This window comes from Diadema antillarum, unplaced genomic scaffold (genome assembly GCF_040938485.1).
Source record: "Diadema antillarum isolate AM-2024a unplaced genomic scaffold, OU_Dant_1.0 seq00000563_RagTag, whole genome shotgun sequence".
Lineage (NCBI taxonomy): Eukaryota > Metazoa > Echinodermata > Echinoidea > Diadematoida > Diadematidae > Diadema > Diadema antillarum.
Window position 1 is genome coordinate 1,660,046 of NW_027271502.1, and position 18,939 is coordinate 1,678,984.

General features: G+C 40.4%; 1 protein-coding gene across 1 annotated transcript in view; it reads left to right on the forward strand.

Moving 5' to 3' along the window:
• The window catches only part of LOC139735101 (uncharacterized), a 276,614-nt gene that overhangs the window by 63,850 nt on the left and 193,825 nt on the right, over positions 1–18,939 (forward strand). The window contains exon 2 of the mRNA XM_071645871.1: positions 13,227–13,313. Coding sequence (XP_071501972.1) covers positions 13,227–13,313 — 87 coding nt within the window. The remainder of the gene's footprint in view (positions 1–13,226; positions 13,314–18,939) is intronic.

Consider the following 18,939-nt stretch of genomic DNA (forward strand, 5'->3'; position numbering starts at 1 on the left):
CAACCTAGCCGAACTTGACTTTTCATATTTTCTGAAAGAGCGGGTCTTCTTTTACATTATGCTAAAATTTGGTATCATAAAACGGGCAGGAAAGTGTGTTTTTTTAGCAGTTTATCTCGAACAATTTGGTAGAATAGTGTGATTAGGTGTGTCTGTAGAATCCCTTTTTCATTTCTGAAAAACCTTGTCCACATTCTTCACTTTCAACTCTAATAACTTTTGAAAGGATAGTGCTACTGCTTTGAAAGTTAGCATTAATTATGGACAGAATGTGTTAATGAGGCATGCTTAATTTCAGTTTAATCTGATAATCCCTTCATTGTTGTTACTCTGGTGGTTTACTTCCTGTTTTTTGTCCCATTCATCGCACAGCCAGCACGGTTTGGTAAAGATTAAGCGCTTGAATAGACACTGTACTTCAGAGCCTCTTTTCTCAGTTCACACTTTTCCTGGGTTTGTGCTTTCTTTCCAATATATAGATAGGTTAGGAGAGTCCATTTGATTTGAGTTATACATCATTTTAAAGCTTAAAGTCTGCTCTTTCAGAATATGGTCTTAACTAAAAATTCATGTCTGGCGACTTTTTGTTTGTTTTGAGGTGCAGGGTCACATATGTTCTCATATACACTTGTATGTGTCGAAGCTGTAAATAAAACACATTAAATTGGGGATGTAGGGGAGGGGGTGAGTGTGTGCATGTCTGTGATTTGGGGGGAGCGGGCTTGGGTTGGAGCTTCATAAGATGTCATCTCATTTTTAAGGGCCAGAATTGTACTTTTTCCAGTTTTATCATTTCATAATGATTGCTGACAAGCCAAGACATGAAAGATGAGGTTTGACAGTATTTTTTTTTCAAAATCTTTCATTATTGTTTTACTTCGATGGGGTTTTCCCTGTCACTACAGCAGGGAGGGTAATAAGCAAACACCAGATTTCGTGCAGCGCTCCCCACTCGGTTTTATCTAGGTCAGATCCTATTAAGGCTCCGCCGCTTATCGTCATCAGTTTCTCGTCTGCGAGCCCCTCTGCTAATTCTTCCCGGCCAATTATGCCCTTTGTCTCCCAGGCCAGGGATGCCCCCGAGCCGAGATGCGGGTTATACGGGTCACGTGGAGACCGCGATACGCCGGGACCAGAGAAGAAAAGGCTCTGGCTCCCTCGCTGTCCAGTACAACATTGTGATCGCGTAATATTTTGCTTGCCGCTCATGCATGTGCCCGAAAGCAAAACAGAACAGAGCAGAACATAATTTCACAGGGACTTTATACTCGGGACTATGAAAGAAAAGAAAAGAAAACATGCCTCTTGTTCTAGAGGGCATTCAAGTAACAAAAAGAATAGATTGTCATCAATTAACCCCCTGCGTGCCATATTTATTATCTGTCCATAGGTTTTTGTGTGAAATTTGTACACATTTGACTCATTGGCATGGGAAGGGTTAAATAAACCTTTATCTTGCCTGTCAGAGCATCTATTTGTAACCATCTTCCTTTCGAAATGTAGGCCCTCCATGCAAATTTGTTTACCGGGGGCTGATTAAGTTGCAAAGGTACGAAAGCCAAGAAAGCCTCAAGCTTGGCTCAGATGAAATGGGTTCTTTGCTGATCATGGAAATCAGAGTTTGAGATTGTTTTGAAAATTTGAAGCATTTTGGTTCCATGGGGCTAGTAGTTTGTGTAGAATTCACTTCTTTTGTTTAAGTCCACACAACAACTTTGGTGCTGGGAATTATGCAGTGTTCGTACTTCATAGTTTGAAGCAATGCCCAGATAAAAATTATGTTGTATTACATGGTCTACTTGTAAATACTGGTCCATAATAAGTCATGTTGTAATTACTTGACTAATGCAGCAATGATCCAAATCATTTGATTTTGAGTAGCATCATCATATCAGGTAATATAATATTGAAGAATTTGATTGGCTGCTGAAAGGGCTTTAATGAGGTGATATATTCATTAAAAATGTAGACCATGCAATATAACATAATGTTGCCTTATTCAAATTCATGAAATTCTTCCGTCGAGATGTTTTCATTGCAACTGATTGACAAATTGCCCTACATCGACGTAAATAGGCACTGAATTGATCAGTGTTTTAGTAGTAGCCATGATAAAAAATCATGGGCATACATACTCGAGCAGGATTCGAACCCACGACCTCCTGATCACCGGACAGGCATCATCTCCACTAGACCACCGAGTTTTCGCCCGACAGTTTAATCCTTATAGCATGCAGCGGGTACTGCTTTTATTATTCATATTCATGAAATTCTTTCTTCGAGATGTTTTCATTGCAACTGATTGACAAATTGCCCTACGTCGATGTAGGGCAATTTGTCAATCAGTTGCAGTGATAATTCAATGTTGCCTTGTTTATCATTGTGATATAACACTTGACAATCAACTTAGGAGCAATACTTCCCCTTTAAGATAAAATTCCACCATAGTGCTGTGCGCTTCTGGAAAATATAGTATATCTGGGAACGTACTTGTATAACTCCTGCAGGGATGTCAAGTGGTATATTGCATATCTAGTGAAGGCGATATCTGTATTATGCTTCCTCCATCACCACACTTCATCTATAAAATAAGGCATGGCCCGAGCCTCATCTGTTTTGTAATCCCCCTGCTACCAACTGTCTTCTCATGATGCTCTCTTCAAAACACCTTTCTTTGCGCTTGCGTTGATGATGTTTTCCCAGAAGTGTCGGCACACTAATTTTAGAGCTGGGACCCAGGTGTGTCGGTCAGGTACTCGGCAATCAATATAGCGCCAGCGAGTCGCAATTTGGAGTCACTCAGAATCGCAAGCGTTTCGACCCAGGTATCCGTGCAAAATGCGCGGAAATTGGCCAGATAAGTAGTGCTCAGTAACGTTCAGTCAAGGCAAGGTCATACCTGTGTAGCAGTTGATTGTGATGTCTTTTTGTTGTTGTTGTTGGTGGTGATTTCTTTGCATAACACACAGACTGCCAGGTCCCTCTGACTTCATGGAAGACTCTACAAAATAAATTGGTTATTTTTGCAGGTCTTAACAATACAATGTGGCAGCCTCCTGGACTAAGGAATGAGTTTTGACCTATTCAGATGCAGTTACTGTAAAACCAGAAGCATTCGTGGCATGGAACTTTCGCAAATTGGAGCTGATGCCCTTTTGAGTGGCATGATACTTTTGCGAATTGCCACTGACATTCAATGCATTGGGTAGACAAACACTTTTTCATAGATTTTACTACAAATCTTGGCTCAGTCTCACAAAATTCATAAAAAGTTTCATACACACGAAAATTTCTGCTTTTACAAGTAGGTTCCAAAATCTTTCTGATTCCTCTCTGGAAATCTTTTTGATTCTGCTTTGGAAATCTGTCTGATTTTGATAATGTGTGTTTTGGCGGGCATACTGTATACGCCATGTATTTTGCGAGTCTTAATTTTTGCGAATCAGGAATTCCCGATGATTTCCCCGAGTGGTTAAATTCGCGATCATGGAGTCCTATATTGAACGGAGAAGTCTACACACGTACGTCACATTCACATCGGGTTCAGAGTCAATATTTTTGATATTTTTGCGTCTGTTTAATTTCATGAAATTCGCGAAAATATAAACGTCACGAAGTATTCGGCATATACATACAGTACAAGACATTTGGTGATCAGTTCCCAGTGTCATACCATAGAGGACTATGCTTGGGCCTAGATTTGATGGAGGATTCGCATTAGCCGGGGTTGAGAGTTTGAAGCAGGGATGCATGCTGTGAGGGAACTGAATTCAGATGCTGAAAATTTCTTCCAAGGCCTGGAAATGGCAGTCAAGGATAACAGGCGAGTGTTCTCTTCCCAGCGAGCAAATTTTGGAATGAAACTTTATCCAAATTTGAGTGCATCAATGATGCAGTTTGTTTGTTTTTTTCTTTTTTGATCTGGAGTGACATATGCACTGAGATATCTAACTTGATTTCATTTCCATAGATTTTGTTTTCAGTATTGCCGTCAGGATTTTGATTTCTTTTTTAGTACCATACCACTCTATGATCTTCAGCAAACCATAAAGAAGTAAGAGGAAAAAATAGAAAAGAATAAGAACGGGAAGATATGAGAAAACCCAAGAAAAATCTTAACAAGTTGTGTAGTGCCATAGTGTCCTTTATCCATAGCTGGGAAGGATCTCCACTGCCAAATGTAATTTGATAATAAAACAAATTCTCCCTCACACTCACATTGCCATGGGGGACTTTGTAACGATCAAGGCAAAATCTATGCATATTACAATGTAGATGAGGCTTCCTCCGCAATTGTGTGAGAGCCTCACTTGTTTCAAACAGGAACAAAGGGACAGCCCCCCCCCCTCAAAAAAAAAAAAAAAAAAATCAGTATACGATATGAAGCACACAAGGTGACCATGCATTTGAGTGGATTAGAAGATGCCAACCAAATGTATTAGCAACCCGTGCGTTACATTTCATGAAGCAATCAGGGAAAGAAAACAATGAGATTGTCATCAGCATACCCTCCAGTTTTTGTGTCTGACCCCACCCTAACACAAGTTATACCCATTGATTTGAACAAAGTGGAAAAGGCTAAAAGATCGCTTCATCAATATTTCATCATCTCCACCTTGAGAAAAGAAGGCATATCATAAAAAAGAAAAGATCAACAGCGACAGACATGAAATGAAGTCATTGAAATGCTACACTGCTGTTTTCACCTGCCTAGACAAATTATATTTTTGCAATAATGGGGTAGATGACAAGTTGGTGTACTCTTGCACTGACTGAGAGCTACTGTGTTGCTTAATGAAGATTCTCGTCAACTCTAACCCTTAACCTAACCCTAAACCTAATCTTTACTCTAGTTTTATCACTAACCAGTATTTAGCCGGAGGGGGGGGGGGGGGGGGGGGGGTAGTTGCCCTGATACGTCAATAGTCTGTCCAAACCTAGTTGTAAAGTTAGCAAGCCCTCCCAATGGTAGCAATGCACCTTAGTCCAACATAAACGCAATAGGGATTAAGGAGATTAGGTAATCTCTGTTCATTGATACTTAGGGTGTGTTTATGCTCAATTTGTGAAGGCAGAATCAGCGTTTTGAAACGCTGATTCAAAATGCTGATTCAAAACGCCGTTCACGGGAGCACTGTTTATGCTCACTTTCTTCGAGCCTTGGAAAGAGCGTTTGCGATTGCTTCGCTGACCTCAGCAGAGACAGGTCAAATTGGGGCACGCGCTGCGATCGGTGGCCTGGCCTGAGAGAGCAGCTGGGAAAGACATGCGTTCACAGTACATGGGAAAACTGCACAGGCCAGGCGCGCGCTTTTTCACGTGAACCGGAAAGGCATTTCGATGACGTCACTCTAAACGCATTTAGAAACGCTGTTGCGTTTATGCTTCCCCGTCAAAGGTGATTACTCAGAAATGCCGATTGTAAACGCACCTTTTTGTGCGTTTTGGATCGGCGTTTTGAATCAGCGTTTCTGTCGAAGTGAGCATGAACGCAACAGCGTTTTGCACTAATCACGTTTCAAAACGCTGATTCTGGTTCGAAAAGGAGAAGCATAAACACGGTCTTAGTTTCCAGACATCTGTGCAATTAAAGCACTCACCATCCACACCAACTGGCAAACCGAATTTTGCTTGAAAAAAATATGAAACATTCAGGAATATTCATCTTTGGCGCCACCTAGGCAAATCTCTGGGCGCATATAACATATACATCATTTTTTAATGCCTTTTTCAGTATGGAATGGTTACTTCAAAATGTCACATGAATTAAAAGAACATCAATAACCCTAAAGGTCATCCATTTTCTAGGCCAAAAACCTGCGATACAATTTTGCATTTATTTTTAAAGCAGTGCATTCTTTTATCTTGAACTGAAAACCCATATGAAAAGATTATTGCTATCGTGACTACAGGGTGACACAATATGTGACCGTGCACCTCAAAACGAACATAAAGTCGCACACATTGATTTTGCGTGAGGACTGAAAATAAGTGAAATGGGTCAACCTAGCCGAACTTGACTTTTTCATATTTTCTAAAAGAGCAGGTCTTCTTTTACATTATGCTAAAATTTGATATCATAAAACGGGCAGGAAAGTGTGTTTTTTTAGTAGTTTATCTCGAACATTTTTGGTAGAATAGTGTGATTAGGTGTGTCTTTAGAATCCCTTTTTCATTTCTGAAAAACCTTGTCCACACTCTTCACTTTCAACTCTAATAACTTTTGAAAGGATAGTGCTACTGCTTTGAAAGTTGACATTAATTATGGACAGAATGTGTTAAAGAGGCATGCCTAATCTCAGTTTAATCTGATAATCCCTTCATTGTTTTTACTCTGGTGGTTTACTTCCTGTTTTTTGTCCCATTCATCGCACAGCCAGCACGGTTTGGTAAAGATTAAGCGCTTGAATAGGCATTGTACTTCAGAGCCTCTTTTCTCAGTTCACACTTTTCCTGAGTTTGTGCTTTCTTTCCAATATTTAGATAGGTTAGGAGAGTCCATTTGATTTGAGTTATACATCATTTTAAAGCTTAAAGTCTGCTCTTTCAGAATATGGTCTTAACTAAAAATTCATGTCTGGCGACTTTTTGTTTGTTTTGAGGTGCAGTGTCACATATTTGCTCTTGCAGCAGTTGCTCCAGTCTTACTTTTCTGCAGGGACTTAGAGTTGGGCGCATGTAAGTGTTGTGATGGGTTTAAAGGACAAGTCCACCTTCATATACATACGGATTGAGAGAATGCAGCAATATTAGTAGAACACATCAGTGAAAGTTTGAGGAAAATTGGACAATCCATTCAAAAGTTACGAATATTTTAAGTTTCTGCGCAGTCACTGCTGGAAGAGAAGACTACTACAGTGTATGATGTCACATGCGTACAACTATATAAAGAAAATAAAAAGAGAATTTCACAAAACTTTACTTTTTGAACAAAGTGCACAGTTCTTCGACTTGCTACTGACGTCGTATGTTAAGGGTAATATTATTCCCCCTGCCTTCTGAAAGAGAGAAGTCAAGTGTTCTTTTGTTATGCGAGAAAAATGGAAATATGTTGAATTTTCTTTATTCTTTCTTTATGTCGTTGTACTCATGTGACATCACAAGCTATAGTAGTCTTTTCATCCAGCCGTGACTGAGCAAAAACTTCAAAAATTCATAACTTTTGAATGGATTGTACGATTTTGCTCAAACTCTCACTGATTTGTTCTACTAATATTGCTGCATTCACTCAACCCACATTTCTATGAAGGTGAACTTGTCCTTTAAGTTTATTTTTTTGATGCAGGGATCAGAATTGGGGTTACGGTTATACTCGTGGGTAGAATGTATCTCCGGCTTTAATAGTGCGCAGATATTATGTGGGAACTACTAATGTCGCAGGAGCAATTGTCATGGAACTGACTACAGAATCTAAAAAACCTTACTGACTGATCAGTAATTGTTTTAGCGTGTTGAGATGCTACAATGTAGACACGTAGTCAACAAGAATTTGGGAGGAAACTCCTGGTTTTATGGTGTGGATTTACGTGTATGTTGGCAGCCCTGTGGCTTTATAGTGGATAAGACTCCTGACTCCCAATCTGAGGACCCGAGTTCGATTCCCGCCCAGTGCTTTGCGTCCGTGGACAAGATGTTTTATCCACAATGTCCCTCTTGACCCAGGTGTAGAAATTGGTACCTGGTAAAGCTAGGGTAATAATGGCAGGGCCCTCTGGTAGAACAGTGTCAGCATGGAAAAGGCTACCCTGAATGAATTAGAGATTATCATTGTATTATTGTTGTTGTATCAATGTAGTCCACTCTCCAATTAGAACCCCCAAAACCAAACCCGCTTCCCCCCTTTTGCACATGATTTTAAATCATAACACCTGAGAGGTATTAATTCTGAACTTGAATATGGAGGTCATTGCACTTTCCTCCCTGTTGAATTGTATCAGCTGACAAGTTATTGATTTCCGTGTTGTACACTTGCTAATATGAAGCGAACACTCACAATGCAAATAAAACGTATCAGAGACTTTTTTTTTTTTCAGTAGTGGAAGTAGGCATGTGTGTAAACATTGCTGTTTGCAAGATGTCAACATTTTGTGTTGATTTTATATCCTTGATTTACCCATTCATGCCTTCTTCTTTGATATTACAGTTGGAAATATAAAGCAGTCAAAATACAAATCTTCTCCCCCATCCAATAAAAAAAAAAAATGAGATAAACCAATCAGATAATGCAGACTTGAGGAGCAGTAGAAAAAAAACCCTCCCTTCTCTTGTATGGAGGAACAGAAAGTTCTCTTATTGATGATGTCATATGAGCTCGACTGATACCAGGCTGCTCGCATGGCCTAACATTGGCAAATAAGCACTGTTACCATTGAGATCCTCTGTGTAACTAAACACAGCCCTGTCGCTGTACACAAGTGTAAGTCGACAGGGCTGTACGGTGTGTGATACACATATCTACTAAACCCCATACACATATCTACTTAACCCCTCGAAGACGGCCACACAACAACAAAACTGTTAAAAATTTCTACATTCTTATCACAAATTTTACGAATCACTCACGTGAATTGAGATGCTTGGACTATGAGCATGGTATTTCAGTCCGTAGAGAGCCCTCACGCAACATAAGAGGGCGCAGTTGACAGTGCCCTCTTTGCCCAGTGCTGCGCCGACATTTCGAATCATTTCTGCGATTTTTTCGATTTCTGCGGCGTACAGGATTAAAAAAGGTGTAATTTTTGGTAGGTTGTAAATTGTGTATGTCAATATTAATAGCTGAAAATATTAGCTAAATAGATAAAGTTTTCAGCTTATGTAGTCTTAGTAACAAATATGGTGCAGTAAATTCGAATTCGAGTCAGCGCCCCAGATTCCTGAGATTACGTAGTGTCCACACCGTACAGCCCTGTCGCGACTTACACTTGTGTACAGCGACAGGGCTGTGTATAGTTATCCTCTGTGATGCTGCAGTAACAATGAATTAATACCAAGAAGTTGATGTTTCTGATGCAGTGTCCAGAAGTGAAACAGGAAATAGAAACACAGATTTATGAAGATGAAGAACAGGAAAAGGGACAGAAAAAAAAAGGATCAGGAGCCTTTTAAATGGTTACTTGAACTGCAATTCTCTGAGAACCTTCAATGCTTACAAGCAAGATTTTTTTTTTTTGCCTGTTGACAAAGAATGAACAGGTTCGTAATCCGCTTGTGCAAAAGCAGTCAACCTGTTGAGGATGGACTGATTTTGCTACAACACGCATTTCCCATAGACACCTGCCCGAGTATACTCGGGACTCGTCCTCAACGGGTTAAGCAGTACATGTATATATTGTATTCCATTTCCTTGGTCAACTGCATGTGCCAAGGAACACTGCACAATATTGATCGGACGTGAGATGTACAATTGTATGAATACAGTGTGCACTGGGCTTGTAAATTCTTTTGTTATTAACTGTAAGGGCACCTGAATGGGGTCAGCGAAAGTCAAAATTTAGTGAGCTCAGCCTTGAGTACTATGTATGCATTCATACAAGTTTTGCAGCAAAACAAGCACACTACTACATTTGAAAGGGTAAGATATGCAAAAAAACAACAACAACAATGAAAAACAAACATGCAATTCCAAAACAGAAAAAGAACAGATATTGATAGCAGAAACTGTAATCTTTCTCATAAAGTAATTTTTCAACTCAGTATAACACTCGCAAACTTGAATTGAGGCATGAATGCACAATTTCAAGTGTACAATTTCAGAACATTGTATATCCAGTTCCCATCCAGTTGATGCTTCGAAAACCTGGTATGCCAGGTTCCTGGAAGGGACAGGCTAATGGTGTCTCTTTCTTTGTCTAGCCACCTCCTTCCATCCTTTTTGCAAATGCTGCTCACGCCATGTCGATGAATCACAACGGCATGTCTGCAGTGGCCATTGGGCAGGTTGGTTATTGCATAAATGTCGAGAGTAATATCTAGCAAAATTGTGTCATCCGCTCGCATCACTTTGGAACACGAAAGCGGGCATGTGGACTGCAGGAATGATGATTACTGCGCTTTGACTACAGAAAGATCATTATCAAGACGTTCACACTGGGGAACGGTCGTGTCACATGTAAACTGTATGGAGAATATGCATAAAATATTGTAGTGATCATAAAATCTATAATCACATCGGTCAATCATAGACTGAGTATTTCCCATATTTTGTGAATGAGGTCATTGCCCTGTATGTTGTATTTTTTATATCATGTTTTGCATCATTGTTGATATTTAAGTGCATCACAGCTGTGTACTTCTGCATCATTAACCTGTTGAGGACGAGTCCCGAGTATTCTCAGGGAGGTGTCTATGGGAAATGCATGCTGTATCAAAATCAGTCCGTCCTCAACAAGTTAAAGGCTCTCTTACATCCAGTCGTGCGTGGTACTACGAGTGGTTTGCGTGCCAAAAATGGGCCAAGTAGTGAGATGCACGCAAGTGGAAAGTACTTTTTTTGGTGGTCGCAAACACGACGCATAGCACGCAGCCTGAAAACTGGCCAGCCAGTTTTTCGCTACGACCTGGCTGCGGCAGTTAGCATGCGTGGGGCACGCTCGGAGTACGCAAGACAAAAGTACTGAGTAAGTTCGATAGGTGTGCGTGTAACGCAGGCAAAACATGCGACAATTTCGGGGGTATTTTCCCACAAAGGCGTACTTACCACACAAGAGGCTCTTACTTTCCACTTGCCTTCAATGTACGTTTTAACAAAAGGGGCTGAGCGCACTTCCGCCGTGCGTATTACCTACTTCCAAAATGCGTGGTGAGTATTACTGCCGTACTTGTGAAGTACGTCACACTCAGACGACGAACGTGATCAGCACGATAAAAAGTGCGTCAGAAGTACATGTTGATACATGCTCAGGTGCATCGTGCTCCTAAAAGCTGACACGGACAGCGTGATTTCAGTTCCGCGTCGACATTTCCTGCAGTGAGTCCACATGAATGATGAAGAGACTGAGTGCACCCTTTTATATTATTGTGATTATCCGTGCGTTCTTCCAATTTGACGCACGATTGTCTTGCTTAACAATTCCGTGCTCCTTACGTTTCTCTTACGTTTCTCTTACTTCGCAAGTATGATTTCTGAAAACGTACGCTTCACTTGCAATTCACGTACAATTATCCCACTCATTGTGTGCGACAGAAGTAAAGATCTTACGTGGTCCTTACTTCTTCCTACTTCCAAAAAAACGTACAGACCACTTGGGGGCCTCACTTTTTGAGCAAGACACACCCACTCATTAAGTACTTACGACATACTTCCCCTCCGATTTAATTTTCACCCTGCGACAACTCCACGCCTGACAGGAACTCCGAGTCCGCACGATCTCTAAACACGCACGACGGGATGTAAGAGAGGCTTAAGATACATATTTACTAGTTTAATTTACGACTATATGTAGCTAGCAACACTGCGGCAGTCATGTATAGAAAGAAGAAAGCACAAGTACTGAGGAGAGACTGCAGGTTCAGAAACCTGAAAGGATACTTCTGGGGGGTGTTTCATCAATGTTTGTCATCGCTGACAACTTGAATCGCCATAGTAACAGTCAGTGACCAGAGCATCTCAGCCAATCAAAACCAAGGATTTTGCTGAAATTGTCAGCGCTGACAAACATTGATGGAACACCCCCCTGATCACAACATATCCCCTTCTAAGTGATGGTTTCCATGGCAACAGTCAACAACCCCCATCTTTACACTGTCAAGAATCATTTGAACTTTTCATTTTATGCCTGCAGGGTCGCCGTTTGGGCCCAAAATTACATAATCACATCAGTTTCTCACATGGCGCAATCATGGCTAATTTATGAAAGTACACATGGGCATGGCAAAGCCTGAAGGGATGAATATGTGCGTAATGCATTGCACGCATGGAATGCATTCAAATATTCCTTTTTCCCATGGTGGCTAAGTGATGTTGCAGTGATCATAGTTGCCATGACGATGAAAATAAATTGAAATAGTACTGTCTGTGGTTTGTCTGAGCAGTTATCATTGTTTTTTTTTTGGTTGTTTTTTCTCACAGCGGTAACTGTGATTTGCGTTGCTGCTAACAGCGCAAAGCATTTTGGTATATCATTGATACCAGCTGCATGTGCAGTAATATAGTAAAAATACTGAAGCAGCTGCAGCAGTGTTAATCTTGTGTGGTTGACAGTTATGAAGGAAGGGTAAGTGTAGTAATTGTATCAGATTTGCGGGAGCACAATGCGACACAATTTGATGGAGTTGTTTTTCTGGAATCCCTGATTTGAAATATCCATGCTTGTCTGACAGTCGACAAGGTTTGTGTGTCTATGTGTACGTAATGTCCTAAGTTACAACCCTGTGTTTGAAGTGGCAGACAGTGGATGTGTGTCGGAATTGTGAAACCACGAACTGAAGTATCCGTGCAAATCTGATAGTTGGCAGCGTGTCGAGTGTCTCGTGTGTATAATGTCAGCGAGTTTGGTAGCCACGACTCGAAATATCCACACTCAGCTGGTCATTGACGATGTGTAATTGTAACGTGTGTGCCTGTTTGTCTGTGAGTGTTTCCCCCGTGTGCATAAATTTGTTCGGGAGGCCAGGTTTTGTCCAAGATGCATTTATCCATATCCATCCTCCTCCGTTCTAGTTTCTTGTCAATTGTGTTATGATGTACTACAAAGAGATGTTCTCCGAAGACTGCCCCCCTTGGCTGGATGGTAGTCATTCTGTTTTACCTTTAATTTCCCTTTTCCAGGCAGGCTACACATTCATTCTTTGCATGCAATCTGACGTGCTTGAGAGATGTATTAATACATTATTATTTTGCAGATGTGCTGATATGGAGGGAGGATATGATAGCCATATGAAGAGACTGATAGTCATATAATGAAAATGATAATGATGATTATAATAACTAGTTTTATTGCATGTTATCTAAATTGTTTTTCCTTGCCTGAAAATCACGGCAATCTTTATCATGGTGATCTTTAACATGGCAGAAATGTTAATCATATCATAAGCATACAGTTTATTTCATGCATGACAGAATTTGAAGTGTATCATAGACATACAGAGTATATTTTTATATGCATCAAAGAAATGAACATAAATATATGAAATATGATAACAGTCTGCAGATATGTGAAAATTGAATATGCACCTGTAGAATGCTATATTCAAAGTGATCAGCATTACTTCTTGCCATTCTTTTGCAGCTTAAAACCACCGTAAGGGCAAGTGTCAGTGACCCACAATCCTCTAGTAACCATGGCAACAGTGTGGTGCAGCCAGAACCAGCAAAGGTAGGTGCTTTGAGATTGTCACTAGGCGCGGTCAGACTGGCAAAAGATCGAGAAGTTTAAGATCGCGATCTTTAAGATTTCGAAGTTTTGCCAGTGTGACCGCAAACTTCCCGCGAAACTTCCCGCGACACTTCTCGATCTGTTCGCGTTCGGTGCCTCCGAAGTGCGAGGCCATTGTCATGTATAGATGTGCATTGTTACGTCACAATCAGTAGCCATCGGCTGGCGCACTCTTGCTTGCGCGCGTACCAATGGCCCAAACTTTGTGATCTTAAACTTCTTGATCTTTTGACAGTCTGACCGCGCCTAATGTGTCCATAATTTATTGTAGAAGTTTTTTAGTTTCTTTTCAAGAACCTTCAGCTTTATCTCTCCTCATTTCGAAATAATTCATTTCCTACATGTTTTTTTTTCAAGTCTGTAAAAATCTATGGCTGACAGGGTGGTAGCCAAATATGAAATATGAAAAATGTCATATGAACTGCTACCCGAACATGAATTTTTGTTTCATTGAAAATGTAAGGAATTGAATGGCCAGTGAAAAAGAGCATGTCAATCTGAGTGGTTGAACAAGTATGTGCTTGACAGTTTAGCTTTTTTGAGCGTGTCTGTCTTTCAGTAACTCTAATGGGTGATAGTCAAATGTGAAATATGAAAAATGTCATATGAACTTTGATTTGATTTAATTTATTTCTGCATTTTTCATGAGGTGTATACAACATAAAACAATTTTCCAATGCTATTCACATTGTATCCAACACAAAATGAACATAAATATGGTCATATGTAATTTATCCATAATGAAATATTGTATAGGTGAATTATAATCATACAAAAACAATTGGAAGATCATTGATTATTCAATCAAATTCATACATACAAAATTCAGGAGAACGTCATCTTTTGCAAAGCTGAAGCTTGAGTTTGATGGCAGCCTCTGGAGAAGCATGTGGCGTATACTCCTTTACAAATCATTTCATACATAATAAATTGTGTAACCAAATAGGGTAGCGACAGAATGTATCAGTGCCAACTTCTACCCAAACCTGAAGTTTCCTTTAATTGCCCTTTGTGAGAGATGGAAACATAAGTTGAATGATTGGTGAGAAAAACTTTGTCAATCAAGTAAACTGCTACCAAAACTAAAGCTTCCTTTAATTGTTCTTTGTGAGAGATGGGTTAATAAAATGAATGACCAATGAGGAAGCCATGTGAATCTGAGTGGTTGAGCAAGTGTGTACTTGACAGTTTAGTTATTGAGCGTGTCTGTCGGTTACTCTGATGGCTAATTGTATGTCCCACAGGATTGCACACCTTTCATTGCAAGTGGACTGCAAGTTCTCAGGTTGTGAAAATTCCCTAGATGTTTAAAGAAAATAAAATATGATCTTTTAGTTCTGCTATGAGAGACATGACTTTGACTGATGGACACTATTTGGTATTTCTACATATCCTTCATCTATTAACCCATCAAGGATGAGCTGATTTTGCTACAACATTCATTTCCCATAGACACCTGCCCCGAGTATACTCGGGACTAGTCCTCAATGAGTTAAAGTTGGACTTTTTCTCCGCTGTGTCTCTCCATTCTTCCTCGATGTGATGCTTTGCTCGTTGTTGGTTTTCTTGCGGCGTTTTCATTCATTTTCTCTTTCTGCTGGAAGCCCTTGATCTGTCTGCCTCTCCGCCTGGCTGTCTGCTTCCATCATAGGAAGCTTTTCATTCTCCCCCGCCGGCCCTGGCCCGCCGAAGTCTTCGCACGCATGAATATGATTGCCGAGTTAATTATGCGTGTGCGGCCGTCATTAGCAGAGCATTTTTTTTCTTTTTGTCCTTTTCCCTTTTTTTTTTCTTTCTACTCGTGCTCAGCTGACTTCGCTGCCCTGTCCGCTGCGGTATATGATTGAGCATACCACTAAGCACACCCGATAATGCGAGAGGACCTGCGATGCAATGACGACGTAGAGCGTGGGAAAAATTTGTAGCCCCCGTTCAGTAATGCTATTTGCCATGAAGAAAAGGGGTCAATCCCCGGCAGCAAGGATAGGACCAATTTTTTTTTTTTCATCTCTCGCAATCTCCCGACCCCCCCCCCCCCATTTTCTAAATTTGCCATGTTAATTTAGCTTAGACGGTGCGCTATTTAAAGAGCTGCGGTGACCTCCGGCCATGCCAGTTTAAAATCAAGGGCAGGTTCAGCTGGAAAGTGGGTCCAGCCATGGCTGGCGTGATGATGCGCTCATGTCGTGATGTCATCGCGATGCCCCCCCTCCCCCCTTCAAGGATGGTGTGCCATGAATTGCCATTCCCAGGCCATCGCTGATCATTGCTGTCCATACCGTTCCTTTCAAAGTGTGTGTCCGAGTGTTGGATCGCTGAAAAAATTCCCTGTTGCTCTTTTCCATTCTACTCTGACCACCAAGTGATAGCATGCTGTGGCTGTGCTCTGATTTTCATTTCTACTGCATCATACAAAGATGCTAACTGTAACTCTTTTTTTGAAGTAAGTTGTACAGTTCTGTTCCTACGGTGGGACAGCAATATCATTGCATGACACCACATTCCAAAGACTGAAGATAGTGAGAGGCAGGGGGGTTTCAGTACTGAATCTTTTAAGGAAGATTGATCGTTTCTGGCTTTTGTGCATAGAACAGTTAACAATTATACAAATTTGCCTGCCAGCTATAATATGGTCACATGGCTAACATGGCCATCATCTACAGGTTCTACCTAGAATGCTTTATGGCACATGACCTCCGCACATCTATGTATTCAAACTTTGAAACACAGCATGACACTCTTATGCAAAGTCTTGTAACTGCAAACTTTCTGACTTGCAATTTTCTTGATATGTTACTGTTCTAATTTGATCGAACCACTTCTGTAACTTGAAAAGAAAAGTCTATTACTGTAAAAGTGGATATTTTCGCGCGACTAATTTTTCACGCTTGGCCCGGTAAGAAGAGTTTCGCGTGTTTATAATTCCGCGGAATCAACACATTGACTACAGGAACACATGGCATGTTAAAATATTCGCGTGCTTTTATTTTCGCGCTAGCTTCTGGTTGCGCGAAATGCAAGAAAATTTCAACACCGCGAAAATTTCCACTTTCACAGTATTTGATGTAGACTGATCTTTAGACAATGTTATCCAAATTGGATGAACCCAAAACATGCCTGCTGACAACAGAAATTAATTGGAATGCGATGACTGTAGGAGTATATTGAGTCCACATGTGAGGGTGGAATGCATAGAATTACCATGAATACAAACACATCAGCCAACAGAGGACACCCACCAACTGAGGACATCAAATAATTTCGTTTATGTGCAATAGATTGTGAATTGTATAAAGATGCATTACTTCAAAGTTGATCACATTTGTTACGATATGTACATGGTTGCAGATCTGGGGCCCGTTGCATAAAAGTTACTATTATAGTAACTTTGCCATCCAATGGTAACTACCATGGCAACAGTACTCAACAGCCAATCAAAGTCAAGAATTCCATGGAAGTTACCATTGGATGGCAAAGTTACCATAACAGTAACTTTTATGCAATGGACCCCTGCAGTGTGATTTAAAAAAAAATGTTTTATGGCCAGTGACAAAAACTAGATAATAAGAATGAAATATCAAAATCAACCAGAATTTAATGTTTAGTGGTTGCATGTACTGTGAAAGTGGAAATTTTCACCATGTTGAAATTTTTTTGCGCATTTCGCGCTACCAGAAACTAAAATAAAATAAAAATAAAAGCACGTAAATATTTTTGCTTGCCATATGTTGTAGTAGTTGATGTCTTGATTCCATGGAATTGAAAACACACAAAACTCTTTTACTGGTCGAGCTCAAAAAATTAGTCACGCGAAAAATATCCACTTTAACAGTAATCGCTCTGATTGATAAGAACGTATAATACAGCAGCCTGTAATTTTGAAGCAAAATTGGCTGCAGCCTCTGAATTTATTGGTGCACATGTCCACAGTTTGGCATTGAAAGATGTTCTCTCTTTTTCCCCTTGGGAATGAGCTTGTGAGCGTAGCTACGTACCATGTCTCTCTACATTATGAGAGTAGCATGCACGGCAGAGATTTAAGGAGATTCTAGATGGTTAATTTGTGAGCTGACAGCTGTTCTGAGTGAGGAGTAGGCATGTCAATGTTCATCAACAAGAGACAGTAATGTGATTGTTTCTCTTTTTGTTTGTTTGTTTGTTTGTTTGTGTGTTTGTCCTTTCAAGTGCTTTCTAAAAATGGCTTTCCGTCCCAGTGTTTATGCTGGATTTAATTTCCACAAGTGATTTGCCAGGCATGCTGCCAATAGGGGTAGGAGGACCACAGCTTGTCAATAACACCGTGATTTCAATGCGTGAAATTTGTCTCCGAAGGTTACCATGACAACCTCAGAACATCTTCCAGATGTCCATATGGCTTGTCTGACATAGCACCAAATTCCAGATGCAGTTTGCACTGGACCATTTTTCTTTTTCTGTCTAAAATACAATGTTTCCTCTTTAGGCTTATAGAATTGCTTTAAGACCTGAACACATTTGTTCATAACAAATTCTTGTTAATTTGATCACATACAAGATGTAGAAGGAAATGTTTTTTTTTTTTCTTATAAATTAGACAGAGACCTCATTTGGGTCAGCTGCCTAGCTTTCATTATCTCAATGCATTTAGCAACTAGTGCTCATTGTGCAAATGGTGCATTAATGTGACATACAACCAAAGGATCTGAAGGTCGAGGGAGGTCGATTGTCTGAAAACGACATTACATTATTCCCTTACACTTCCGCTTTAATTTCATATATATAACACGACTCACAGGGGCGGATCCAGGAATTCCGTAAAGAGGGGGCATGTTTACAAAATTAAAGGGGGGCGCACGCACCCCTCCCCCCATTTTTTTCTTTTTATTTCTTTTGTTTCAACAAAAAATAAAGGGGGGGGGGTGTGCGCCGGTTGCGGTCCTCCCTGGATCCGCCACTGACTCATAAATGTACTAGGGAGTGGAGATTTGATGATTTAATGAGACCATGTCGTGTGGTGTAGGAAATCAGCATTTTGAGAAAACTGCTTTCAATGTTTTCTTTCGGACACAATCGTGATCAAGGAGAGCTGGTAAGACAGTTTTCACCTCTTGACAACAGAAGGTACGCTCATAGCAACTTCTGCGATGTTCATTCAAGCTTAGCGCCAGCGGTCTACGCATGACCAATCAGTAACAGGATGCCATGCACTGACCAATAAGATCACTCCCTCGTTGCTAGGGGCGGAGTCTATTTGCAGCACTAAATCCAAATCTTTGGACATGTTTCTGTTCCATTTAATTTTGGAAAATTATGACCCCCCCTCAAAAAAAAAAAAAAAAAAAAAACGCTACTCTTTTGCCTTTCCTTTGATCACTTGGCTTTGAAATGTCGACAGATGATAGACAAAACATTAGCCTTCAACATTATGCTAAAAACAGAAATCTGATTGTTTTGACCGATTTTGATGATATGACTTCAAAGTCGATTTTTCTGGCTCAGCCGTCAGTAACTTTCGGATCCTTTTGTTGTGGCGGGTCACATATCAAGTCCAAACTCATTGCAATGGACATACAATTAAGGGAGCTTT